We start from the raw sequence: 27,503 nt of genomic DNA, 5'->3' as shown, positions 1-27,503 counted from the left end.
AACCGAAAAGCATACAAAAAAATAAACACTGGCATACAAACCAAAAGCTAGGCCAACAAAGCTACCAGTAGTCATCTTAGTGTTGGTTTCCATGTATACAAAAAAAGTAATAGAAGACAAGAAAAGTAACTTTAAAGTTAATTGAATGTTTTCAGTCTTATTTATGTACATCCTGATCATTAAATTGCAATAGGTGATTTTACAAAAAAATGATCGGCAGTTCCGAGATCAAGTTCTTTTGAAATGAAATTACATGTACTATTGAAAAAGCCTTTAATTTCGAATTTCTTGTTCCTAAATGTATATAACTCACCAATTGGGCTTATAAAATGGCAATCTAGCTACAAGGCAGTCCGCAAAGGGCCCCCCCCCCATCCCCCATGCAAATCAAAGTGTTTTCCTGACATATGACATGATTTATTGGAAGGAGAATCTCAGAAGTAACAGAGCACATTATTATCTTTTTTTATATTTCCTTTTGCCGGGTCTTTAAACATTTTTGTTATGCTGCCTTGTGTAACATCTCGTCCTTCCTGTCCTAATTGAATATACACCTTTCCAAACTGGTAGGTTGTAATAACAATTCTTTGAAAATAGACAGGATGTGCGTTGGTAAAATGCTGAATTTAAGTAAAATTACAGAGGAGCGCCCCCCCCCCCCAAGACCCCCACAAGACCTTGCGTATACTGCCGGAGCACAACCAATTAACCAGTATATGGATATAGAGAAGCTCAACCTTATAACCTGCCATGTAATATGCGATAACGATTTCATTTTTATTTTTTTACTTCAAGATACCGTATAAAAAGCTAAAGGAGGGAAATCTTCGAAATATTCAAACGTTTTGATATGTAAAAGCGGCCAGCATACATACTTTGGAGATGCCTAAAGCGAAGTGAGTGATTATTTTATGATGTCTTGAAGTCAAATGTAAGGATTTTGCCGATTTTGCTATTCATTTGTTGCTCGATATATCTTTGCTACGATTTTCTGGGAATTAGTTTTTTAGGCTTTCTATAAGAGTCCCATATATCGACATTTGTGTACCACACAAGAGATTGAGAACAGTTTTTATGATCATGAATGTGTGAGTTGAATTCTTGTCGTTTACGAAAATAAGTTATTTACTAACCTCTAAGTGTAACTGTGTAAGCATATTCAATATTGCTGGGGTGTAAATTTGTCTTTACCATATTTTCTTTCTTCAATTCTTGCTTCTAAGTTCTTGCCCTGTTTTCTTTCCTGTTTATTTCCCCCTTTTTGGCTAGAACATGTTTGAACATGATGAAGTCAATGAATCTGCATGGTAGAGTCTAATTACTCTCATTAAAAATGTGGGCATGAATGCAGTGATCCTGATGAAAAGAGAAAATTGAAAAAGAAGGAGAAGGTTAACATGATTGATTAAGAAAGAATTTAGAAAAATGAACAAGAATAATAACATAATAACAAAAACAAAGAAAGAAGGAAAGGTTGGAGAATTAAAATAAGAAGAAGGAGAAACAGAAGAGGGATGTGATCTCCTTGTAAAACGAGACACGACGGAGGAAAATCAGCAGGAGTTTCTTCAGTTATTCTACATGAATTTGAGCTATGAATCGGCTAGAAATTACAGAACCGAATTACGGTCATTTATGGTCATAGTTAGACCGAAAGCTTCAGTCTCTATAATCGTCGGTTGTTCCACTGAGACTACGTCTGGCTCCACTAGACCTCCGGTTATAGAGACTGAACGACTGCCTATGCCAGCCTGTGTTGAACTTATTCCGCTAGATTTTAGCCGCTAGGCCCCTCCCACAAACTTGCCACGGCCGTATTGTTATGCCCCCAAAATCCCCCAAAATGTCATTTTACCTCGTTCATTTCCAATTTTAAATTAGGCCTAGGCTATAATACATCGGTTCCACTTACTAACTTCATTGATATAATCCGTTTAATGGTCCCTTTTAAGGAAATTATCGGTCAAAATCGACATCCATGTTGAAAATCTTGCAAGCCGTGTTAAACTCTCGCTGCCGTCAATCTCATCCTTTCTAGTCTACACCGAAGGCAAAATGATTATGAAGGAAAAACTGTGATAACGCCATTACGAACGTGTAGATGGCGCACAGTTTTTCCTTCATAATCATTTTGCCTTCGGCGTAGACTAGAAGGGATGAGATTGACGGCAGCGAGAGTTAAACACGGCTTGCAAGATTTTCAACATGGATGTCGATTTTGACCGATAATTTCCTTAAAAGGGACCATTAAACGGATTATATCAATGAAGTTAGTAAGTGGAACCGATGTATTATAGCCTAGGCCTAATTTAAAATTGGAAATGAACGAGGTAAAATGACATTTTGGGGGATTTTGGGGCATAACAATACGGCCGTGGCAAGTTTGTGGGAGGGGCCTAGCGGCTAAAATCTAGCGGAATAAGTTCAACACAGGCTGGCATAGGCAGTCGTTCAGTCTCTATAACCGGAGGTCTAGTGGAGCCAGACGTAGTCTCAGTGGAACAACCGACGATTATAGAGACTGAAGCTTTCGGTCTAGGTCATAGTATGATTTTGGAGCATTGTTTTCAAAAGTAAGTATTTCAACACTAATTTTTCTCCCATTTGTTTTGTACACGTGTCACGCATGGGAAAAGTCAATACTTCTCAGGACGTCAGCAGATATGAGGTCCATCCTGTTTACGATTAGATTGTAGGAGTGAGTTTAAGGGATGTAATGATCAGTGTCAGAAAGTAAGTTTAATGTAATTACTCTTTCTATACGGTTGGACTTCATGCATTGTAGGAGTGAGTTTAAGGGACGTAATGATCAGTGTCAGAAAGTGAGTTTAATGTAATTACTCCTTCTATTCTCATTCATCTTTTACCAACAGAGCAAAGAAGAGTAAGACCAAACGTCGCCATGAAAGCAGTAGCAGTAGTAGCTATGACGACTCCAGTGACTCGTACTCTAGCTCAGCCAGTGATTCAGGTAATTCAGAGGCTTCTGGCATTGTCAATTTATGTTGTCGATGTAAACATTTGTTTTTCACCAATATGAATTTGTAAATCCTTGTGAGAGAGTCATATAGGGGAAAATGATCACCTCATCACAATTGTGAAAAGAAGACAGCTTCTTTAAAAAATGTCAGTGTGTACAATTATATAAGTTGTGTATTACATTGCTTTGTGAAGTTTGTGTTGCCAGCATTGAAATCAAATATGAAATGATCTCTTAATGGTGTTTACTCACTTTAATTGATTTTGTGTCATAGTGTCTAATCAGAATTTTCTTGATTCTGATTTTTGGGGGTCATTTTATTTAATCTTATCTGCTTATTGTCATCCTTTTTTTTACCAACAGAGGATGATTACAAAGTAAGAAAGAAACAGAAGGCTGATGCTCCTTCCAAAAAGCAACAGAAGAAAATCAAGATAAAGGCAGAGAAAGAAAAGAAGAAAAAGACTAAAAGTAAGTTCCGATTCTACTGAAGCTCCAATTGAGGATTGGCTTATGAAGTTTACATGTACATTATTGTCTTGTTTAAATCCCCACTGCACTACTTGTAGCTACTTGCTCCCTCTCTGTAGAAAACAATGCCTTATCGGTGACCATTGGTCCCCCATGATCCACTTTTTCTTATGTTATTTGAGAGCTGAGTTGATGAGATAACCACCTGTCAGTGACCAGCAGGGTGGTCTAATTTTTCCTGGCCAAACTAGTGCAGATGGGCTTTATATGTTATCATGTTTATAAACTTTAATATTTTTTAACAGTTGATTCATCGTACAGAATCTTCATATCTTCTTCCTATTAAAGAGTGGAACACAATCATTCATTAGCTTTACACAGGCTGAAAGTGTAAGAATTCAGAAGAATGTTAACAAACCAATTTCAGACTAAAAATATGCCATATTCCCTGAGTAATTCTGTTACCAGTAGCCATTTGATTATTGAAAAGTAATGGTACTTGACAGAATTTCATTCTGTAGCAAATGTATCACCTGACCCTAATCCTATGGTACATCTCACTTTGTTTGGACGTAAAGAAACATATCAACAGTAACTTGTCTGTATTTGTTCTAGGCGCTCCCAGCACAAGATTCACTGGTTGGGGGGGGGGGGGGGAACTCATTGCTGTTAAACATTCTGTATCATTGATCAGAATGATTTATTTAAATTCCAATCAATATAATGCTAATCCATAAATTACATGCAAAGTATTCTATTCTGTCATCACCTATCAGCAATGCGGAGTAGACTTGCCATTTGACCTTACTAATTTTCGTTTTACACTCTCCTCTACATTCTCTCTCTCTCTCTCTCTCTCTCTCTTTCTCTCATGTTCAGATAAAATAACAAAGGATGATTACTACAGCAAGAGTAAAGAATTCAGAGTTTGGCTGATGGAAGAGGTAATTTGCATTTTTTAAAATTCATCCTCGCTTGAGGTTTGTACTGCCAACTGTATGTACATATCTTAAATGATGTTCATTTGGGCCAGGCAAGATTACTGCATTGATATTAATTTTCTTTAAGACAGGATGCACATTAAATGATAGTACAATAATGGAATATGATGACTTTTATATGTATGAGAATTGTAACCTTTAAAGAGAAGATTGAGTTCTGGGAAGAGGTGAGCATTATCATTTTATTATGCAAGTGTGGAAGAACATTAATCATTCTTAATATGGCATGTACCGGTAACATAAAAATTGGGACATATTTTTATGCCACATGTTGTGTAGTCCCATATACATGTACATCTTTCTCTGTACAGTGCTTGTAACTTTACCAAGACTTGGTCAAATTTCTTATGTTGATAATTCTACAACCTTGCAGTACACACCAAATATATGCTAGATGATCAACCTTTTCTGATCGATTCCGCACCGTTTCTTTCACATGAACAGAACTTGACTTTATTTTACTTCAAGTAATGGACATTAACAGGTGGTCCATTTTTTAATGATTTTGCAAGTCATCTTGTAGTTTTGACATAAAAACATACCCTATCAATAGAGATACAACATATACAAATGTAGCACAGTAAAATGATTATTCAATTTTAGTCAATCATGATTTCTAGTTTCATATTTTTGATCAACAGAAAAACAAACCACTGGATGAACTTACATCCAAGAAGGCAAAAGAGTATTTCAAGAAGTTTGTGAAAAAATGGAACTCTGGCAAACTACTGAAGGTGAGCGAAGTTTGATTTTTAGGCAATGTTTCTGAAAGCATGTTAGTTTTTTTTTTTTAAAGCTAAAAATCTTGTTCTTGAAGAAGAAACTGTTAAATTTTTAAGTTTTCCATTATATGAAGCACCGAATGTTTTATGTGCCCATAGTGTGGATTGTTCATAAAAAGTCAAACATAGTCTCTTAAATTTCTCTTTCTATCCTTTTCTTGCTTTCTTCCTCTCAATATTTCTCTTCCCTGTCCCTTTCCCCCTTCTTTCTTTCTTTATACATGTATGTACTTGTTAAACGTTTATTTCATCTGCATTTTTTTACACAGAAATTTTACAAGGGCATTGACTTTGCTGATGAGAAATCTTCACTGACAAACTACAAATGGAAGGTAGGAACTTGCATTGAATATTTTTCAAAAGATTCACTGTAAGAAAATGTGTGCAAATTTAGATATGGGGCACTTGATAGGAGAAGTGTAGCTGTTTTTAGCTGTCATTAACTCTTTAAATGCCAGACAAATATTAAACCTCCCTGTACCACATTGTATTTATCATGGGATAGATAATAATAATAATAGTAATAACAACAACAACAATAAAAACAACAGCAACAACAACAACAACAATAACAAATACAAAAAATAACGAGGCTTCAAGATGATTAAATTGTTTCCATTGGAGAATTGATCTTTACCAATGTTAAAAGGGTTGCCATTGAGCTAATCAAGTCATAGCGTTGCACAAACAGTCCTTCTCGAGATGTTTTCTGGACCAAATATCACGCTTATTGCAACTATGGGCTAGTGAAGACGCAAATTAACTGGTTAATTTGCGATCTGGATAGTTCAAATAGCTGGTTATTTGGTAAACTCGAGCTGTTGAAGACAGGCCTAGTGTTACCGGAGCTTGTGTCAAATCAACAATGGTGCCCAAGGAGGTCAGTTGAGGTGACCTACATTTTGGGGTCAAAGAATATGTCCAAGTGGATGGGGTATTGAGGCTAAAAGCCATCGGGGGTGTTTCACTTACATGTAGATCCTAAGTCAAACTTAAATCTAAGTTGGTCTTAAAAGTTACGGAGAGCCATTTGCAGACTTAAAATGTAAAGATTCAATTATTTTAGACTTTTTATAAATTCCACATCCAGAACATGAAATCTCCTTGATAATAACAAATATAAATGATTTAAATAAACATTTTCTGCCTTTAAAAATAACTTTTACAAAATATTTTCAAAGACTCTAACAGCTTTCCATAAGTCCAAATTAGAGATAAGTTCAACTTAGGATCTTTGTGAAAGACCCCCATGGACTTGTGATTCTTTACAATATTTGTTTTATCACAGTTTTCAGGTAAACGGCACCCGTCCCTGTCACGTGATCTGGATGGTAGCATCAGCATGTCGCCCTTCAAGACTCCGCAGCCGACAAAGTTCTCTACGTTTGGGAAGACCGCCCACAAGGATGCTGCAGGCAGCAAAAGCGTTCCTCCCGACGCAAAGTTCATTGGCCCCAGCAGACCGGTGAGATTTAGAGTCATTTTCTTTTTTGTGATGATTATCTTTTGTGTTTCTATAAACTACATGTAGATGTATCCCTCTGTTTATCCCATTTTCTCTCTCTCTCTCTCTCTCTCTCTCCCTCACCCTCTTTCTCCCTCTCTCCCTCTCTCTCCCTCTCTCTCTCCCCCTCTCTCTCTCTCTCTCTCTCTATCGCTCCTTCTCCCTCTCCCCCTCTCTCTCTCTCTCTCTCTGTCGCTCCTTCTCTCTCTCTCTCTCTCTCCCTCCCTCCCTCCCTCCCTCCCTCCCTCTCTCTATGCTTCTCTAGATTAGCCTTTCATTGTCTTTGTAGTCATTGCGCTCTCTTTTCTCTAACTTCATGTAGGTTATCTCTTACTCCTTGTCTCCTATATTATCTCATTCTCCTTTTCTTCCCTCGCTCTTTTTCTGACCATCTTTCTTTTCCCCTTCTCTCTCTTCTTCTTTCTTTTTGTTTCTCTCTTTTTTTGTTGGATACATTGATTTGTATTTCATCAGGTTGTGGGTTTATTTATTTCTATCCATTTCTCCTGTATATCTCATTCTCTCTAGCACTTGCTGTTCATAGTTTTTCTAATGCATGCCAAATATTTGTGTTTTTCAATTTTATAATAATGATGATAACAATTGTATTTATTAAGTGCTCTTTAAAAAATGCAATCACGTTCTGACACTTTTTTGTTGTTCCTTTTATTATTTAAAGTATGAAAGTATACAATTTTGTCTGTTCTATTCGCTCCTTGATTAAAAATACTGCACCATCTTTAATCTTGATATTCTGTAGATCAAAGAGAACTTTATTTTCTCCTGTGGAAGTTTGATTACTTTTTAACAATTCAGTTTTAAACGATGCTTTTAATGAATTTACGAGGAACTATTTGTTGAAGGTAAAGGGATCTTGCATGTAGAATGATTAAAAAAAGTGATACAATTCATGATTTTGTTTTTATTCTGTCAGCCACCAATGTCTCAGGTTGAGATAGAAAACAACAGAGAAACAGAAAGAAAGAGAGTGCAGAAAGAGAGGAAAGAGTTTAACAGCCACAATAAAATGGTACGTCAATGACAATTTAAAAAAAATCATAGACTGTTTGATAATAATAATAATAGCTCACATTTATAATGCGCCTAAAACTTTGTTTCTAGGCGCAGCACATATTATTACTCTGGTCATTGGATTCAGGCTTACCCGCAACACAATGTATGCACATTTCCCACTCCCTTGGGAGCATTCCAGCCAGTCGCCATTTTACAAGCGCACTTGCTAATCCAACCACATTAACTTTCGCATCTTACCGGGCACCCATTTAACACCCGGGTGGAGAGTGGCAAACCTAGATTAACGTCATGCCAAAAGACATTAGTGCCGCGGCGGGACTCTAACCCCGTACCATGCGATCTGCAGTTGGGTGACTTATCCACTAGACCACAACACCTCTACATAAAGCAAACAAACAAACCACATAATTCAATTCAATTCAAAGTTAATTTCAAATTTTATTCAACATTCTTCATAAAAACAACATTTAAAACATACAAATACAGAATGGAATGATAACAAAAACAAGATAGTGATAACAAATAACAATGGCAATTTATGAGAGCATTTGGGATAGGCAGAAAGGAGAGATTTCTTATATGAAAGCATACCCCTAAAATGCACACAAACAGGAAAAAAAGAAACAGGAACAAAAGAACAGAACAAACAAAAATATACTAAAACATTCTGTCATGTACAATGAAAGTAAAAAATAACACTAGCAAGAGAGTGTAACAAATTTACTCTACAAAAGTGTCAAAGTTGCCCATGTTATTAATACTAATTATTATACTTATTTAACAGAAATTTTTTATATCCAATTATTACAATACATTGATTTGTGCTTGACATCAGGTGATGGATGAATTGGCCCCCAAGGCTACCGGGCGTGAGGCTAAGATACAGAAGAAAGCCATCCGAGCTCAAGAGAGGAGAGAGAGGGAAGCTAGTCCTGGACTAGGGGTAGAGACCAAGTCTATCATGGGTGGACCGTAAGTGCATTGACCTTAGGGAATTAATCTGTATCATATTTCGGAACAGATCTTGAGTGGTTTAAAGGAACTATTGCTTGATGTGGAAGGAATTTCATCATCGATACACAATTACTGCCATAAACCTGTAAACTCTTCTTCTTTAATTACTTTTTTGTGTGTCAAGCTTGGGATATATCATATTGATTATGCATGATTTTGAATATTTGTTTTTTCTTCTAGTACTACTCTTAGACTGTGTAAGAGATCAGTCTGGCTCTTGTCTATCTTTCAGGGAATTATGAGAATCATGAGAATACTAGTATGTAGGTCCAACACTATCCAATTCATTTCAGCCTTTTAATCTGGAATGCTAAATACATGTATCTGTACGCCCCCCCCCCCCACAAAAAAAAAGAAGAAGCAATTTGCTATAATATTTCGCCAGTTCATTCTCATCGTTACTATCTTCTCTCTTTTGTCATCTCACTTCATTTTACTCTCTTTTATTTCTTTAATACTTTGGATAACCGATTTTCTTAAGAATGGAATCCAGAGCGTCCGTGTGCAGAATGTCGTAAGTGAGCCAATATTGACCAATACAGGCTCACCTCAAGGGTGTGTCCTTTCTGCCATCCTCTTTGTCCTCTACACTAATGACTGCCGTTACCTTTCACAAAATTTTTCTATTCTTAAATATGCCTATGACATTGTGTATCGTAATACCATGTAACACAACAAATTTTCATTGTTAAATGGACAATAATATGAACCTTATGAATCTTATGATTTGATTCTCTCTCCTCTCCCCGGCACAGGAGCTACGATGATGTGATGGAGAGAAGGCGGAGGAAGAAGGAAGACAAGAAGGATAACATGGTGCATAAAGCCAACATGAAACTGACGGAATACCAACTCAAAGAGCAAGCCAAGATGAAGGCTCTTTTTGAGATGGCTAAGGCTCATAAGAACGAGAACTCACTCTGGAAATGAAGCGATAGGAGCAAAGACTCATTAGAAATCATTACAGTTGGTAGAAATCTACTTGCCCCTTTCCTGGGGCAACCAAAATGAGAATGCTCTATCAAATAATTAAGGAAAATGATAGAAGATGAGCAAAGACTCACTGCATCTCATTGATCAGGCACTTGTGCTTGCCGTTCTCCTCGGGCAACTCAAAATTTGAACTGATTGAAAATCCATTTGCCCCTGTTGCCGGGGCAACCTTGAATGAGAGCTTTATGGAAATGAAGCATCCAGACAGAGACTTGATAGAAATTATTCATGCTACTCTGTATCTATTTGCCCTTTCCTGGGGCAACCGAAAATGAGAATTCTCTATGGAATTATGCTGATAGTGAAGCAGAAAGAGCAAAGACTTATTAAATCATCCTGCGGCTACGCATCAACCTGCCATCCTTCTGAGGGCAACCAAAGTGGTAGCAAAGACGCAACATTGATTAATCTTGCTGCTGCTGCTGCTAGATCAGGGCAACCAAAAATTGATTGATGGCCAAGCATGAGATTAGTACTTGCCTTAGTGGGCCGGTGAAGCTATTCAGGTATACATTGCCAAGAATAATAAATGTAATTTTCATATGGGGGAATCGGTGGAAAATGCAGAGCATTACATAAAGCCTATTGGTCATAAAACTGAAGGCTAATCTTGGTGATTGACAACACCTGTTATTTGGGTAAACACTTGAATGATGTTGAATCTCCCATGAGAGCCCAGTACTATATAGGTATGTCTACATAAGCTCAAGATTGCCAAATAGCCCACTATTTCTGATTTGGGAAATTTAGCCCGAAGTTACAAATCGCGTCTTCATCAGCTCGAAACTCGAGATATTTTGCCCAGCGTCCGCGCTAAGTGTAGTCTTTGGGTCGGTGAAGACGCACTGGACAAATTGCGGGATATTTTGCAAACTAGTGAGCTATTTGGTAATCTCGAGCTGGTGAGGACAGGCCTATTTTGTCTGTAACTGCTTGAGCATTGAAAGAAGAGCAGTAGACAGTGGTGTGTTCCTACCAGTCCAGTTTTTAAGTTTCTTGATTTCCCTAGCTGTTACAAATATCATTTTCGACTTTATTGTAGCACATATTCCTCAATGAAAATCAACAACAATTTGTATCTACAGTCAAACCTGCTTTAGCGACCACCTGTATAGAAAGACCACCTGTCTACAAAGACCACGTTTGGTGTTTCCCTTGAAAATGGTTTCTCATTAAAGCATTTACTATAGGAACCTGTACATATGGACAACCTGCAACAGACCAATTTTCTTGTCTCCCTTGAGTGGTCTCCATATACAGGTTTCACTGTACCATGACTTGTATATTCAAGGAAGAGAAGACATTATTTGATAAGCTTCCATTTCATCTCATCTTCTAAACTTTATTCATTTCCATAACATGTTCTTACTATCATTTTGGGTTTTATTCATCCATGTTCACAGACATCTGTGAATGTAAGGTTAAGATGTATGCAATGCATTTCTTTGATTTTTATGCTGCACTTTTAAAGTACCTTGCTATATATTGTTTTCATTTAACAGACAAAAAGTATTATCTAAAAATTAATTAAAATCCAATTTCAATATTTTTAAACTTTGGAATGCATGTGTTGAAGCATTATTTATGTGGCAAATCAAACATAGTACATCATGTGCTGTATAACTTGGTACCAGTACTTGGTTGGGTAATCCCTTTGGCAGCTCACTCAGGAAGCTATACTTGGATGGTAGGTGAGGCGAGTAACTACAAAGAGTGTCATGAATTGCTGGAATGGCGTGTGGACAAAGCACTTGTCAATTTACAGTAAAATATGCTAAGTCCAGTGCAAGTAAAAACCAAGCTAGTAAGCTTATACAATGTGAGAACCAACAGGGGGCTGCATCATTACGATGGAGGGTAGAGCAGCTTCCTTGAAGTTGGTTATTCCTGTTGCATTGACTGCTGAGCCTGGCAGATGGTTCCAGATCCTTATTGCTCTTGGGTATTATGAGAATGATAACACATATATATCATCTGTTTGGAGCCAGAAGGGCATTGACCCCTATCCTTTAACACAGAGTCAATGGCCTTCTGGCTCTGAAGGGGCAATACACCTGTTCTAACACATCACAGACATTGCAATTGAAACACACAGAAGACGGATGTTTGAATCGTCAGTTAGGCGCACCTGAACAAACTAGGTTGTGCAAGACGAGCAGTTATTTCTACTCCTCTCCAAATTGTCATTCTTTTTGTGAGAAAATATTTGGATCATTTTGCTGCCATAATGTTCTGGCTTCCATTTATATTTTGGACTATTAAAAATAGAACACAAGTTACTGTTTCTTTTAATGCATGTGATATGTAAGTGCTAATCTGTTCGGTGTTAAACATGGTCTGTGAAGTCGGCTTCTAATATGAATTTTCTGAAATCTTGGTTTTGATGTCTTCGAAAAGAACTAATGTCATTGCTGTATTTCTTTGTTTTATACATTATAACCAACTTGGTGTTTTTATACCCTAAGAGAGATTTAATTGAGGGAGAGGATATCCTCTGGTTTGGGCAAGAAAGACGCTAACTCGTATACTTCTAACACAGAGTTAACGCCATTCTGGTTCTGGATGTTTTCAAAGAAAGAATATGAGATGGAAACTTCATCCTTTTTTTATTGAGATTTTCTTTGAAATATTTTTGTTGGTTAGTTTTGGAGAATTCTCCTCAGTAGGAGTGGGACTTTATTTAGAAATTCAAGACATAACTATTAGATTTAGATATTCAGATGGAGGGGTTTTGACATAGACAGCCATGCTGGGCATGTGCTTTTTATATTTTATTGAAAGAAAGATTTGAGATGAAATATATTGCTGTGTTTATTGATTTGTGGATATGTTTTTCAGTCATTAGCATTTATCATTTTATGTATCATAGTAGTGTTTCAACTGCATTCATAAGGTGTTCTTAAATTTCCCTTTACGTTCTTCTGTATCTATATTGAAATATATCACAACAGTAAATATGCATCAGTTCTTTCTACTTCTTTGTATGTATGCTCTATGGAGAAAAAGGATGACATTTTCGATCTTGAAATTGATATTTCTGCTCTGCGACACACTTTATGCAGTGGTCATAGAATCAAAATAATTAATCTTTCAGTTGTCAGGCATCTGGGCAGCCCCCAAATGTAGTCTCAGGGTTGTATTGATATTTTTCCACCTGGCTGGGTCTTGAAGGGGAGGGGGCAGGGGGGGGGGGGGGTACGTTGGCTTCACCCCATGCCTCTGTGAGAAAATCTTACCCAGGGAATGGCAACCCTCTAAACCCCCTCCTACTTTTCAGCAAACATTTCAATTTTATTAAAGATCCAAATTATATGTGCAAGAAGTAGACAGTTGATGGTGATCGAATTGTTTGTTGTTATAAAATATTTGCATCAAATTGATGTGAGAATATTTTTTTGTGTGCCATTTTAGCAATATGTTGAAATTCTTATTTTTGTACATGAACATTATTATGGCATAGAGAATGTGGTGTATATATAGTTATTCTTTGTTGAACTATTGAAAATGATGTTTATATGAAAATGAAATTTGTGTGATAATGTATATAACCTCATATATGGTATATGATAAACGTATCCGGTTTTCTTATTCGTCATAAAACTTTTTGAAACAGTTGTCTGTATGCTTCATGTTTGACCAAGGATTTCAGTGTATGGATCTGAATGGTACGTCTGATGTATGTTTGTATGTTTGTTTGTTTGTTTATTTTATTTTAGCACGGTGGTATACTTCAGCTAATGGCTGTTCTTCAGCATGGCCGTTCATATAAAAAGCAATCGCAATTTTACAAAGAAGCATACATTATAGATTAACATGGTTTACATACAAAGTTAAATAAAACATACACAATATATATACCAATAGGTTAGAAGGCGAGAAATCCAAACACGCCCTAGTTTAGAAAAAAAAAACGAACGGAGAAAAAAGAAATAGAAGAAAAACAAATCAGTTGTTTTTGTTTGCTATAAAAAGTCAAACATGATATTACAAATATTATAAAATCCTTTTGAAAGCATAGTAAGTTGGTTTATATTTAGTTTCTACCTGCAATTCATTCCATAATTTTCCATGTGTGTATGTATGTATTAGAAACTTTTGAAGAGACAACAGTTATAATATATTGTTTGTCGAGAGTTGATGCACGGGGATTTATACAATGCGTCATGTGTCATTTATTAATCATAATTGTGATTAAGTTATGATAAAACATCGATAATTCTCGGTTTCGTTTTTTCTGGGACGCACTGTATATCGCTTTCGTAGATTTTTTTTTTAAAGCTCTCTTATTTTAATAATAACTATTTGACCTTTTTTAAACCTGAAACAAGTTTGCATACATTGTGTGGGCTTACAGTTTGGGTCTTATTTAATATTGGGCTAAAAAGACGAAATTGGTAAATTTAATCCATAAGGGCATTTATACTTGAAAATGTTTTCAGACCCTTTCGGAACTCATCATTTTTGTTGCTGTTGTTGTTTCTGTCACTGCTATTGTTCTTTGGTTTTTCCTCCTTGATTTTGGTTTTCTTCTAGTTTCTTCTAATTTCTTTTTTTTTTTTTTTTTTTTAAAGTCACAAAAAATGACACAGGAATATTACAGCTCAGAACTACAACTGCAAAATAATCGACCTGTTTGTTTCATTCGTCCATTTTGCCCATTTCCTTATTGGGGGGTTAATTAGAGGAGCACAAGAAAATGCACATGATAATATCAAATTGATATTAATATCTCAACAAACAAACCATTAGTGCACCCACAAATTTAAGCCACATATTTGTACATCGTGATCGTTTGGCTAAGTAGGCTCTATGTCAGCTCACAAGCCTCACATGGTCAAATTCCTCAATATTTTTCTCACTCCAACTGATCTTTGGACTCGCGTTTCCCTACACGATTGCGTCAATTGTTAAGGAGTGTGAAATGCGGTTTTTAACTAGACGAATTTCCATACCTCACTAGTTAATCATTAAAACGAAACGCGCCTGTTTACTCAAAACATCCAATTAATCATCACCCATGCAGTTATGTAATGCCGAACAATCCTAACGATTAAAGGGTCTCTATATTTTCCCCCAAGTTCAGTGTTGCTGAAGAAATTAAAGTTTTAGGCCTACATATACAACCTTATTGAATCGAGGTTAGTAAATACATGTACTACGTACTTTTACTGGGGAGGGCTTCAGAGTTGTAACATTCCCTCTCAATTTCAATATGACTTTATTTGAAAGATTAAATTTATGATTTATATGAATACGCAAAATTAGATGCACGTTTGCTTTTATCCACATCTAGTTTCCATTTTCCTTGTTTGTTGTTGTTTGTGTGTGTGTGTCCCTTTCTTTCCTTCATATTATGTTATGTACATATAATGTTTGATACTTTTTAGCTTTGATTTCTACATCTATAAAGGGGTCATTTCTAATAAGCTTCTTTGTGCTAATTTTTATGATCCATTATTTTATTTACCAAACAAAAAATTTGCATTAATTTATATGTTTTGTTTTTACAGTTGAAATAAATGATTTGATTTGACTTGAAGATACGCACACATTATGCATGATAATTTGAACCTTTCTCCATGACGCTTGCAAAGGCGGAAATTAATAAAATAAATAAAAGGAGGGGGGGGGGGGTAATGTCTAAAACGGCGTGGATGACGTGTTGTTCTTAAATATACGACCTCTATTTAATCGACTTGAGTAAATTGGTCATCGTATTAGTTAATGATTATCCCTAAAGTTTACGTCAATACGTACGGCAAGCAAACTGATGATATCTGGTCTACAACCATTATTCCAAAAACTATCGCATCCGCATTTGTATACATTCCGAGTGTTATTACTGTTGGACAGCTGAGGAATTACTGAATTTTAAAATCTCAAACGCGAAGCAAATTCTTGATTTTTTACAACATTCTGTTCGGGGATTGTATTTCTACCAGATCTTTGTAAAAACATCATAAAAGGTAAGTCACTTTATCTTCACTTTTGTAAAATAACTAGTGTTGCTACGGATACAAGGAAGATGTGGTATAGATTCAGGAAGATTTACAATATACTCACTCTATAATTGCTTCTGTTTTTGTGGGGGGGGGGGGGGGGGGTCCTGTTTTCGTTGGTTTTTCTTCTTTGTGTTTAAATCATCAAAATTGAAAGGGTAATTTATACACAACATTGCATCGTTGATGTGTTTTATAAAGTTATAATATATTGACTACAATCAATGGTCTAGGCACTTCCGCTCTTTTTTGGAGTTCCTTTCACGATCGAAGAATCCAAAGTGACGATAATTATGCAAACGAAAGAAAGAAATTGTATTTGTTACGGAATTCTACATTATTCAGTCGAAGATTATCAACAATTTAAAATAGACCAATACTCAAATATTTGTCCTTATAAAAACACTTATAAATATATATAGTCATCTCGTATTTCAAACACTCATAACTTTCTTTTTATTGGTCGGATTTATTTCAAATTTTCGCCATTCTCTGTCTCTTTTTTACCTGCTGTGAATCAATTGAACTTATTAAAAGAGTTAAATTGCCCTTAAGAAAGTATCTGCTCATACAAAAAAGGAAAGAACTGACTGCTTAATCCTTGATCAAACACGGTTACGAACTAAAAACCAATGCTATTATAGGCGGAAAGATGATCGATGATGAATTTCAATGTTGTGGAAAGCATCATCAGCATAAAATGCTGTTCTTCCTGAAGGCCCTGTGATCATTATTAACCCCAAAATTGCCGGATACCCATTAGCACCTATGTGACGGGTTTGCAAATGTGGATTAATGCCTTGCTAACCCTTATAAAAAAGTACCATGGTAACCATGGTAAAACCATGGTAAAACCATGGTACCACCGTGGTACCTGTGGTACTCGTCTCTAACCATGGTACTACCATCAAAGAACCATGGTATTACCATGGTTATATGACAAGTACCATCGTATACCATGGTACTTCCGAATTTGTACCATGGTACTCTATGGTACCTGTGGTACTAGTCTCTAACCATGGTACTACCATGCAAGAACCATGGTATTACCACGGTTATATGACAAGTACCATGGTATACCATGGTACTTCCGAATTTGTACATGGTACATTGTGGTACTTAATTGGCAGTTGTATGGTTCTAACCATGGTTCAGTACCATATGTTGTGTTTGTTTTGTTTGTCTGATTGATTTAATTATACAATTAATGTGCAAGTATGAGTCGTTCGGTAGGAATCGTTTGCAATTTTTTAAAACAAAAACAACAACAAATTACCGAACGCATGACATCATTTTACCGGACGCATGAAATCAAATAACAAAACATATAAGAACCATTTAAACAAAAATTTAGAATCATTAAGAACAAGATAGAAAAAAATTATGATTACAAAAAATATATATTTTCATTTGGCCATTTATCAATAGTGTGTAAATGTAGAAATTGTGCAACAGCTTGAAATATCATAAAGAAGGACTGCACAAGTCAAGACTATTACCTACAAGCCCCAACCCCACACAACCAGCGCATGCAGCTACAGCTACACAACCAAGGAGCAGCCATTGTGTGTGCCAAGGATCGCTGTACATGCAGTGCTAGTGCAGTGTACGTGTATGCTGTGTACATGCAGCAATATAGAGTCTGGTACGTGCACTGTTGTTCACAGTCCAGCTTCATGCCTCGTGTTCATCTTGGTGTTTTAGATCTGCAAAATCATGCTGAATTCTGTTTTTCCCGGCTAATCTACAACAGCATGGGTAAGTTTAAGAATCATCTACTTTATTTACAATATGTACATAGATCTAGTCGATGTCTAGATAGTTATTTATGATGTCAACTGGGACTTAAAATACATTCGACAGGATAACAGTTAAGACTGAACATGTATGATCCCATGTACGTTATTTGTTGTAGTATCTTGATGGGTTTATGGGGCTTATCATTCAAACTTTCAAAGCAAAGTTTGTCCATTTACATACACATTGTCATTAACTCTACTGTTAGTATATAGTGTCACTGTTCGAAGGATTGAATGTTTTATTCTTTTTAGAAAATAAATAGAATACTGCATAAAAATCCAGCAAATTAATGAATTAAGCTAATCGATGTCATGTCTGCCTCTGCTCTGTGACTGCATGTGTGATTTCATGTTGACAGTTGTTGATATTCATATTTGTTTTTTTTATTTAATTCAAAATTGTCTTTTTTAAATTACAGATATATACGCAACATGACAAATGAGTAGTTTCCATATCGACGTCGCTCTTTATTATCATCTTGACCAAAACATCAACGCCACCATCACTATTTCTTCGTCGTTGACCTCCGTTTTGGCGTTTAAACTTGAAGTTTGTTGCGAACTCTAATAATGAATTAGGACATTGGCATTATCGACTTTTGTTCTGTCTTTGAACACCATCGACGTCGAACTTTGATTGAAGGTAAGAACCTCCTCTTTACCTTCTTCGTCTTCGATTTGCTTTTCGTCGTTTCCAAGTCTGATCCTGACTCCGGCTAATGATGAATTTATCGACTTTCGATCTGTCTTCGATCACCGTCGACGTCGAACTCTATACCAAGTTTCACCATCGCCAAACATGGACTTCGCATCCGATCGACATTGCAGACTCTTGGCTGATGATTACCCGACGTCATCTATGATCTACCATAGGAAGTAGGCCTAGCTACCAATTGTTTCTTCAAACCAAATTCGAGTACGACATCGTCAACGAATCTCGCATTTCCGCTGGAAGGACAGTTTGTAAATTGTACTATTGAATATGAGCGGCAGTCTTTCGCTATAGAAATAGACTAACCACTTTACTTATAATATTGCTGTGTGCTGAAAGTGTTAGTGTCATATGCAATGTAACAAGCGGCAGTCTTTCGCTATAGAAATAGACTTCAGTTTTCGACTGTAAATCGTTTTATATATTTTACGCGAGATAGATTTTAGCTCGTTTGAATAAACGCCTTTAAAAAAGTAAACATATTGTTTCCAGTGTTTGATGTTTGATACGTCATATGATCATTTGACAATAATGATCAACATTATTGTGATGTCTTTTGTTAACAGATGAAAGAGTAGTGGCTGAACCTTGAGAATATCGATAATTGTGCTGAAAGTGGACTTCATGCCAGCTCCTGTCATTTTGTGTCTACTTTGCAGACCAGCATGTTCTTTCAAAGTTAAATGATCAAGGGCTGGCAGATATTATGAGGAATACTGTGTTGAAAGTGCTTAATTTAGGTAGTAGATTTGTAAATGATAACAAAAAATCAATCATGCAATGTAATCAATGCTTTCTTTTTTTATTAAGCTACATGCAAAATGGAAAGGCGACTGGGTACGTGCAGTAACATTATAGTACAAGTACCATGGCAACCTAGGTACAGGAGAACAATGGTAACGAAAGGTGTGGGAGAACCATGGTACCGAAAACCATGGTCATAGTACCAAGAACCATGGTACCGAAAACCATGGTCATAGTACCAAGAACCATGGTACCGAAAACCATGGTCATAGTACCAAGAACCATGGTAACCATAGTACCGAGAACCATGGTACCGAAAACCATGGTACCGAGAACCATGGTAACCATGGTACCGAGAACCATGGTAACCATGGTACCGAACACCATGTTAACACTGAACCATACTTCGGTGTTACCATGGTTTTCAGTACCATGGTTACCATGGTTCTTTGTCCAAATTACCATCCACCATGAGAACCATGGTAACCATGGTACTGAAACCATGGTTTTTACATGGTACATTTTTGTAAGGGAATAGACGTCAGAGCCTGGCTTGGATTCGAACCTCAACCCTTAGATTGAGATTCAATTGAATGAACCACTATACCACGACACCTCGATGAAAAGAGAGTACAGACAGTTTCGTACTGTTTCAATTACTGTTTCAATACTAAGGAGAACTATACTGGACTATAATGGAATTTAAATGATTAAACGATTATGTTTGTTTGTAGCTTCCAAAGTACATTTTAACGCAAACGTATCATATAGTTTCTTGCTCTAAGAACAATACAGTCAGTCAGTCGGGGTATCATGATATTACGTAACACTGGATAAATATCGCTTAGGTTAAGTATACCTTATGACATGTTTAAAGCTCTATCTTATTCATTTCGCAATTAGCTTATTTCTCCAGCCTAGCTCGCTCTTCATTGCTTGCCCGTATAGGGGTTGGGGGACCGGGGAGTTGGGGGAGGACGGGAGGTAGGGGTATGTTGGCTGCTCCCTGTGCACGGGGATCAATGGCAATTCATTTCAGGTCATTACTGGCATTATTTTGATATGACAAGATAAGCCTCTTGCCCACTTTCATGGAAAATAGTAATTCTGTTACTTTTAAGCCATAACATAATATAGTTATGAGCACAAAACTAAATGAAATCATGAGGTCGCAATCATATCTCTCTAAGAAGTGAAGGAAATACTCAAGCCGCCTAGGGTTAATACCGGATCAGTATCTTTATAGAAGTAGACTCCCAATGTCGAATGCGGCTCATTTTCAGCTGGAGCTTGTGTAAAACAGAAATCGTCAAATATCATTGATTCATTTTTGAACACCTCTGATCTGACAAACGGATTGGGGTCCCAAAATCTAAGACACAAATAGCCCAATTAATGCCTATATATATGCCCCCGCAGTTTCACCATAATAGTCATTTGATTTATCACAATGGTCCCTAAAATCTCATACGTAGTTTGCTGAATAATTCATAACATAATAACTTTGTTCCTCTTTCTCCATTCCCCTCTCTTTCTCCCTCTCCCCCTCTCTCTCCCTTTCTCTTTTGCTTCCCCATCTGGCTCTCTTCTCCATTTCACCTCTCTCTTTTCCTACATCTCCCCATTTCTCCCCTCTCTATTTTCCTATCCCTCCTCTATTTCTAATCGCTTTAACAAAAATCTATCTATCTTTCTTCTTACACCTTTCCTTCCCGCCCCTCGATCTCACCTCTCACTTTCTTGAATCCGTAGACGATGTCGAACGCAACATACCCTGCCGACCCCGTTCTCACAACCACAGTGGAACACGTTAACACTCAGGAGAACCGTTCCAGAAACAACAAGATAAAAGTGTTACAGAGTATGGCGGGAATACAAATCGTTACGGGAATCATATGCAGCGCCATGGGCGGGACAGCTATGGTCCTGGAGTGCTATCTGTCCCGGATCGGTGATCCTATATGGAGCGGTTTACTGGTAACGCAATTTTTGTCATTTTTTTTTTTTAAAGAAACAATCGAATTTTCATTTTATGTTAAAAGTCTGTACATGTGATTTGATTGGTTGATGGTACGAGCAGCAGTATTTTCTAGAAATATCCTTTACCAAATAATTTTATTTTCAATATGTAATGTCTTATGATCCAGTTTGATAATAACTCATTTCCTTCATTCATGTAAATGGTATACAAGCATGACACTTAATAATTTTGTTTATGTTCCTTCTATCTAGTTTTTCATGGTTGCTGGTATAGCTGGATCAGCTGGAACGGCTACGGGAAAACAGTGTGGGGTAAGTTGAAATCAGAGTTTGTTTTCACTGAAGGCAGATTTTTACTCTCTTTATCGAGTGGTTTGTTTCAGTACTATTGCGGTAAAGTATTATATTAAGTAAGTCAATCCATCGATAATGATCTTTAATGATGTTACGTCGCAGGCCATTTTGCATAAGTTAAGAAAAAAGAATATTATCTTCACCCTGTAGCAACAACTCAAGTGTCGGGTGCTATTATTAAACACAATTCACGTTTGCACTCTTAAAGGAAATACAAAGTTTTGGTATGGGGTCATGAATTTGGTTCAAATTAACATATTAAAAGCAAATATGATCCTACAACATTGAGTGATTGTTGTCGCGGTTGAAATTGAGTCTAAAGTTATGAAATTATAAATAATAAACTCTTTATGTTGTATAGCTCCCTCTCAAGGTCAAGATATTAATTTAGCAATGAAACAATATTTCTTGACTAAAATCGACCGATTAGCTATTCCCGTTTGGAAATTATATATCCCAACTACATATTCTGAGATTTTCATGGTCGCAGCTACCATTGTACGGCCGTAGGACCTATTTGAAATTTATCAAAATTTACTGGGAGCACCGGTAAAATTTTATATATTCAATTTTTCTCAAAAACAGAAGTGTTTTAGGTGCTATTTTTTTAGTGCATATATTACATCTTCAGGGGCATCCAAATATATCAAAATTGTAAAGATTCACTATCCACCCAATTTTCAAAATTTCCCAGAACTTTGTATTACCTTTGAAAACGGATACACGAGTGGAGTATGAAATGCCGCAGGGGTTTATGGTTTAAATTTGAAAAGATGGAAAAGTAACGAAAAATGTACCATGTCGGGTTCAATACTGCATCCTGTGTATAGGATGGAATATTTCTCGGGTTACAGAGGAATCATATCTTCTTCTTTTACATTTATTCTTAATCTCATCCTCCTTCCTCCCACTCTTCTTCTTCTGTCTTTCTATCTTTTCTTCTTCTTCCTCTTCCTCTTCGCCTTCTTCTCCTGCTTCTTCTTCTTCTTCTTCTTCTCCTTCTCCTCCTCCTTCTTCTTCTTCCTCCTCCTCTTCTTCTTCTTCTTCTTCTACTTCTTCTTCTCCTTCTTCTTCTTCTTCTTCTTCTTCTTCTTCTTCTTCTTCTCCTTCTTCTTCTTCTTCTTCTTCTTCTTCCTCTTCACCTTCTTCTTCTTCTTCTTCTTCTCCTTCTCCTCCTTCTTTTTCTTCTTCCTCCTCCTCTTCCTCTTCTTCTTCTTCTTCTTCTTCTCCTTCTTCTTCTTCTTCTTCTTCTTCCTCTTCACCTTCTTCTTCTTCTTCTTCTCCTTCTCCTCCTTCTTTTTCTTCTTCCTCCTCCTCTTCTTCTTCTTCTTCTTCTTCTTCTTCTCTTCTTCTCCTTCTCCTCCTTCTTCTTCTCCTTCCTCCTCTTCTTCTTCTTCTTCTTCTTCTTCTTCTTCTTCTTCTTCTCTCCTTCTTCTTCTTCTTCTTCTTCTTCTTCTTCTTCTCCTCCTCCTCCTCCTTCTTCTTCTTCTTCTTTTCTTCTACTCCTCCTTAATCTTTCCCCCATTCTCCTCCTCCTCCTCCTTATTGTTCATATTGTCAATGTCTTCCTCTCTCTCTCTCTCTCTCTCTCTCTCTCTCTCTCTCTCTCTCTCTCTCTTCATTCGTCTTTCCTTACCCTTCTCATCTTTCTCCCCTCCCGTAGATCACCTTCTATGCTGTATGGTCTTCGCTCTCTGCTGCCTGTGCGGCGCAACTCTTTGGTATATCTGTTTATGCTGCTTCCCAAGAACTTGAGTTGCTTTGCTATCCAGGAATCGATACTTACAAATTATGCACCTACGTGATCGTAAGTATACTTTAATATGTTTTTCTTGGTGCATTTAGTTGGACTTGTATTGGGATAAACCCCCCCCCCCCCCCAAGGACAATAACACTCCGGAAATTTACCCCCTAGAACAATTACCCCCCACCTCTGAAAATTAGCCCCTTGGACAATTAGCCCCCCCCCCCCGGACATCAAAGGATAATCTCCCCCGAAAAATACCCCTGCTCATTAAAGGGGAAGTCCACCCCGATAATAAGTCTGTTTTAATTTTTCGGGGAGGGGGGGGGGGGGTAATATTCCTCGGAGGTGGTTGTCCTTTGGGGTAACTTTCCGGGGGGATAATTTTCTGGAGGTAATTGTCCTTGGGTGTAATTGTCCCGTTGGTAATATGTAAAAAGAAAAACAGTGGCGTAGTTACGGGAAGACATAGGGGCTTGTGTCCTCCCCACCTCTAAAGCCCCCCCCCCCGAAAGATGGTGAGAGAAAAAGGAAGAGGGGAACGTGGGGCGAGAGACGCTTTGACCCCATCCTTAACCTTCGCTTCATTAAATCATTTATTTATTTCTTGTTATTCATCCCGCGACATACATGAATATAATACCTTATATTCATTTACAAAAGAGAAGAAAAATGTAGGGCTGGTTGTGCTAGCTGGCCTGGGAATGGAAACAGCAGGCCTTTCTTCCCGGTTATGGCCTTGTACATGAGCAATTTATCCATTTAAATTGGTGCCCCCCCCCCATAAGGGCAACGCCCCTTAATGTCAGCACCCACGCTACGCCACTGTCAAGAAAGAAAACAAAACTTCTGTTTTCTTCACTTTCAATTTTAGATATATAACCTAGAATGGAAGTTATCTTTCTGGCATGACCGATTTGTTGTTTAAACCTTTCATTTCATGATGTTGACGATTTTGATTGATGATTGTTTAACATGGCTGCTAAGAAATCATGCATATATGCTCGTACACTTATGTAAACAACCAGGAGACCGACGGCTTTTAAGTTCTCTCATTGTTATGAGGAAAAATGCCTGAACATAAGGCTCTTGCGCTTTGACTCTGTTTCGAACCCAGGACCTCTCGGTTAGGAGACCATTGCTCTACCACTGAGCCATCACGCCTCCTTTGACAATGTCCAAGCTTCGTAGGGTTAAAGTTTTTCAATATAAATAGAACCTCATGGGTTATTTTGATTTTCGCTAACAAAACTTCATAGGTTTCCCTTTTCTAAAGAAACTATTTTGATTTTCAACACCAAAGGGATTCTTTTATAAACCATTGAAATGCCTCTTTCTAATCATGCTTCCATGATATTGTGCTATTAATACATTGTATATGTTTGACTATCCATACGTTGTATATATTTGGCTATCCATACGTTGTATATATTTGCCTATCCATACGTTGTATATATTTGGATTGAAATGTATGGGCAACCATTATTCTACTTACCAAATTAGACTTTTTAGAACGCCCAAAATCTTTTTAAAAGCGCAACTATGAGCAGGCTGACTATGAGTATTGATACATTGATACAGTCAAAATCTGTGGAAAGCATGTTTCGAATTTTAAAACAATGACAAAGAATATTCATGGCAGACTATAGTGCCTAAAAATCAAACAGTGACGCAACAGAAGTAGCAAGAACGAAAAAGTCTTTATAAAATCGTTATTCTATTATTTACACATTAACCATCTTGATTGGGGTGGATATGTGCGCAATATAAATGTTGTTATTATTATTATTATTATTATTTGATTCGATTGATTGCATAATCCTTTTAAGCATAATATATTTTCATCAGCAAATAATTAAAGATCTGATACAATTTAAATATTTGTCTGCATACAGAAAACGAATGAAATAATGGACGTTTATTAGATATCGGGCTACAGAATATAGGAGTCACAGTTTCCATTACGAAACATAATTTGTTTAATGTCTATTATGGTCTTTTTGTATTCGTTCGTAAATATAATGTTGTTTTATTTTCCTACCGTTGTTATCCCCACAGGAAGCACGTATTGGTATCAACGTGTGTATAGCAATTGTTAGTTTTATCGCTCTTATTTCCTGCCTTGTTGCATCGTGTATCAGTTGCGCTCTACCGTCACCCCAAACGGTAAGTTTTTTTTTTTTTTTTTTTACTTTCTTTTACTTTCTTGTTACATTATACATTAGAGCTCTATTTCTCAGTAGGTAGATGTACATCTACATTAAGATGATAAATAACTTGTGTCTTTGGTATCCCCATTAACGCCTTTCTAGACAAGAATCATCGTACAGGCAACCCCTGCAACAATGGAAAGCGGACCCACATCCTACCCTAATCCTAATGCTTCTTTCGTCACCATGGGTAAGTTATTTCTCTCTCTTTCTCTCTCTCTCCCTCTCACCCCCCTCTCTCTCTCTCTCTCTCTCTGTCCCCGTTCTCTCTCTCTTTCATCTGTCCTTCTTCTGTCAGTACTTTTTCTTTCTTTCTGCTATATGTTGTATAATAATGCCATTTTTTTTATATTATAGAACGTCATACGCAAGACGTTTCTAAATGGCTTTGAAATTGCGATCTCTTGCATTTTTTCAATTTTGAAATGATTTGTCATCTACGTGTTTTTTGAAAGGCATAATTATCTAATTGAATTATACTATGATATGAATTTATATGTACTTAGTTTATATACTACATATTATTCTGTTGAAAAATGCGAAATGAAATCTTACAAACAATCAAACAAAGAAAAAATGAGGCAGCAAACAAAAGAAGGAGAAATTACCATTTGTTTACTTCAATGTGTAAACACATTTGCCTTATAGGTAAACAAAATTCGTTTCTCTAAAATCTTTGTTCTAATTGGATTATGTCTTTGTCTCTCTATTTCCCTTTCATTTCTAATTGATTTCATTTTTCCTATTCATTACTTGACTATATTCTTGCATTTTTATCGTTATTCCTTTGATACCATTATGTCTCCATCTTCGTGATAATGATAATCACTATTATTATTAACATCATCATCATTACAATCCTTCTCGCAACTAATCATCATTACAATGCATCATCATTATCATAACCATCATCATCATCACCACCATCTTCATCATCATCACCATCATCATCATCATCATCACCATCTTCATCACCATCACCACCACCACCACCTCCACCATCATCATCACCACCATCTCCATCATCACCACCATCATCATCATCATCATCTTCATCATCACCACCATCTTCATCATCACGACCATCTTCCTCACCACCCCCATCATCATCACCACCATCTCCATCATCATCATCACCACCATCTCTATCATCACCACCATCTTCATCATCACCACCATCTTCATCACCATTACCACCACCACCACCTTCCTTATCAACAACAACATAAACAAAACCCTTATCGCCATCAACGTCATGCCATGAATGTCTTTTGTATCATGTTCATCGTCGAATCTCTCCATATCTCTTCTTATCTCCTCTCCACTCATCTCTCCCCCTCCTATCCGTTTAGATGCTTCCAAACCATACGGAACAGTGGAACCTCCTCCATACTCGGCTAATTAACTTAGTATCCATGGCAACCGATGTTACTAGGCAGACATCTTCATTGGCTACCACCACCTGCATTCCACGTAACTTCAACGAAAGTACCCACCCCGGTGCTATATTATTATTGTATTATAATAGATGATCTTTGGAACACTAACAATCTACTTATATTATGAAACAAAATGAGGTCAATAATCATATCTGATTGATACACGACTGTAAAAGCCCAAATGCTTTTTATTTCGAATCCCTCCCAAAGCAAAAATGTCCTTTGGCAAGACATTCATCTACAATCGCCACACTCGAACCAGGTGTAGTAAATGGGTACTTGACCGGAATTAATTCCTTGAAACGCCAGAGCACCATAATGGTAGCCATGTTAAAGCAGGCATGGTCATTGTGTAGCGCCAGGGGGGTGTTTCACAAAGATCCTAAGTAGAACTTAACTCTAAGTTGGACTTAAAAATTATGGAAAGCCATCAGCATCTTTGAAAATATTTGGAAAAAATATTTTTGAAAGGCATAAAATGTTTATTCAAATCATTCATATTTTCTATCATTAAGGAGATTTCATATTCTTGTTGTGGAATTTATAAAATGTCTAAAATACTTGAATTTCTGCTTTTGAGTATATTTCATTTTAAGGCTCCAATGGCTGTCCATAATTTTTAAGTCGAACTTAGTGTTAAGTTCTACTTAGGATCTTTGTGAAACACCCCCAGGAGTATCAAGTCTGACAGACTCGAGCGCTATACAAACCTTCTATCACTATCACTAATAATAAAGCTGGT

The 27,503-nt window shown here is 36.8% G+C and overlaps 2 protein-coding genes across 3 annotated transcripts; both read left to right on the top strand.

Moving 5' to 3' along the window:
• Positions 1-787: 787 nt before the first annotated feature.
• Positions 788-10,324, top strand: LOC763426 (peptidyl-prolyl cis-trans isomerase G). Its single transcript, XM_030994737.1, has 10 exons — positions 788-896; positions 2,874-2,971; positions 3,344-3,451; positions 4,331-4,395; positions 5,094-5,186; positions 5,504-5,566; positions 6,523-6,699; positions 7,673-7,768; positions 8,609-8,745; positions 9,543-10,324. The coding sequence occupies exons 1-10, from the start codon at positions 883-885 to the stop codon at positions 9,715-9,717; spliced, it is 1,026 nt and encodes a 341-aa protein (XP_030850597.1). The 5' UTR covers positions 788-882; the 3' UTR covers positions 9,718-10,324.
• A 5,242-nt stretch (positions 10,325-15,566) lies between these two features.
• LOC580602 lies at positions 15,567-27,189 on the top strand. Of its 2 annotated transcripts, none has more exons than XM_030994736.1 (7): positions 15,567-15,746; positions 20,787-21,011; positions 21,267-21,326; positions 23,032-23,175; positions 25,171-25,278; positions 25,425-25,512; positions 26,699-27,189. In XM_030994736.1, the coding sequence occupies exons 2-7, from the start codon at positions 20,790-20,792 to the stop codon at positions 26,725-26,727; spliced, it is 651 nt and encodes a 216-aa protein (XP_030850596.1). In that variant the 5' UTR covers positions 15,567-15,746; positions 20,787-20,789; the 3' UTR covers positions 26,728-27,189. The 2 variants fall into 2 exon arrangements, with proteins under 2 accessions (XP_030850596.1, XP_030850595.1); XM_030994735.1 differs by having other exon boundaries at positions 15,569-15,746; positions 26,675-27,189.
• The last annotated feature ends 314 nt before the right edge of the window (positions 27,190-27,503 follow it).

This window comes from Strongylocentrotus purpuratus, unplaced genomic scaffold (assembly GCF_000002235.5).
Source record: "Strongylocentrotus purpuratus isolate Spur 01 unplaced genomic scaffold, Spur_5.0 spur5_scaffold_21, whole genome shotgun sequence".
Lineage (NCBI taxonomy): Eukaryota > Metazoa > Echinodermata > Echinoidea > Camarodonta > Strongylocentrotidae > Strongylocentrotus > Strongylocentrotus purpuratus.
Note: the sequence above shows the minus strand (reverse complement) of the source record. Positions and strands in the feature narration are given on the sequence as shown.

What these genes read in the sequence shown, in the direction of transcription:
- LOC580602 (XM_030994735.1), top strand. Translation starts at nt 20,790, where the DNA reads ATGTCGAACGCAACATACCCTGCCGACCCCGTTCTCACAACCACAGTG. An exon ending in AATTATGCACCTACGTGATC is followed by an intron (nt 23,176 to 25,170) that starts GTAAGTATACTT and finishes TTATCCCCACAG; the next exon opens with GAAGCACGTATTGGTATCAA. An exon ending in TGCTTCTTTCGTCACCATGG is followed by an intron (nt 25,513 to 26,674) that starts GTAAGTTATTTC and finishes CTATCCGTTTAG; the next exon opens with ATGCTTCCAAACCATACGGA.
- LOC763426 (XM_030994737.1), top strand. An exon ending in TTAACAGCCACAATAAAATG is followed by an intron (nt 7,769 to 8,608) that starts GTACGTCAATGA and finishes GCTTGACATCAG; the next exon opens with GTGATGGATGAATTGGCCCC. An exon ending in AAGTCTATCATGGGTGGACC is followed by an intron (nt 8,746 to 9,542) that starts GTAAGTGCATTG and finishes TCCCCGGCACAG; the next exon opens with GAGCTACGATGATGTGATGG.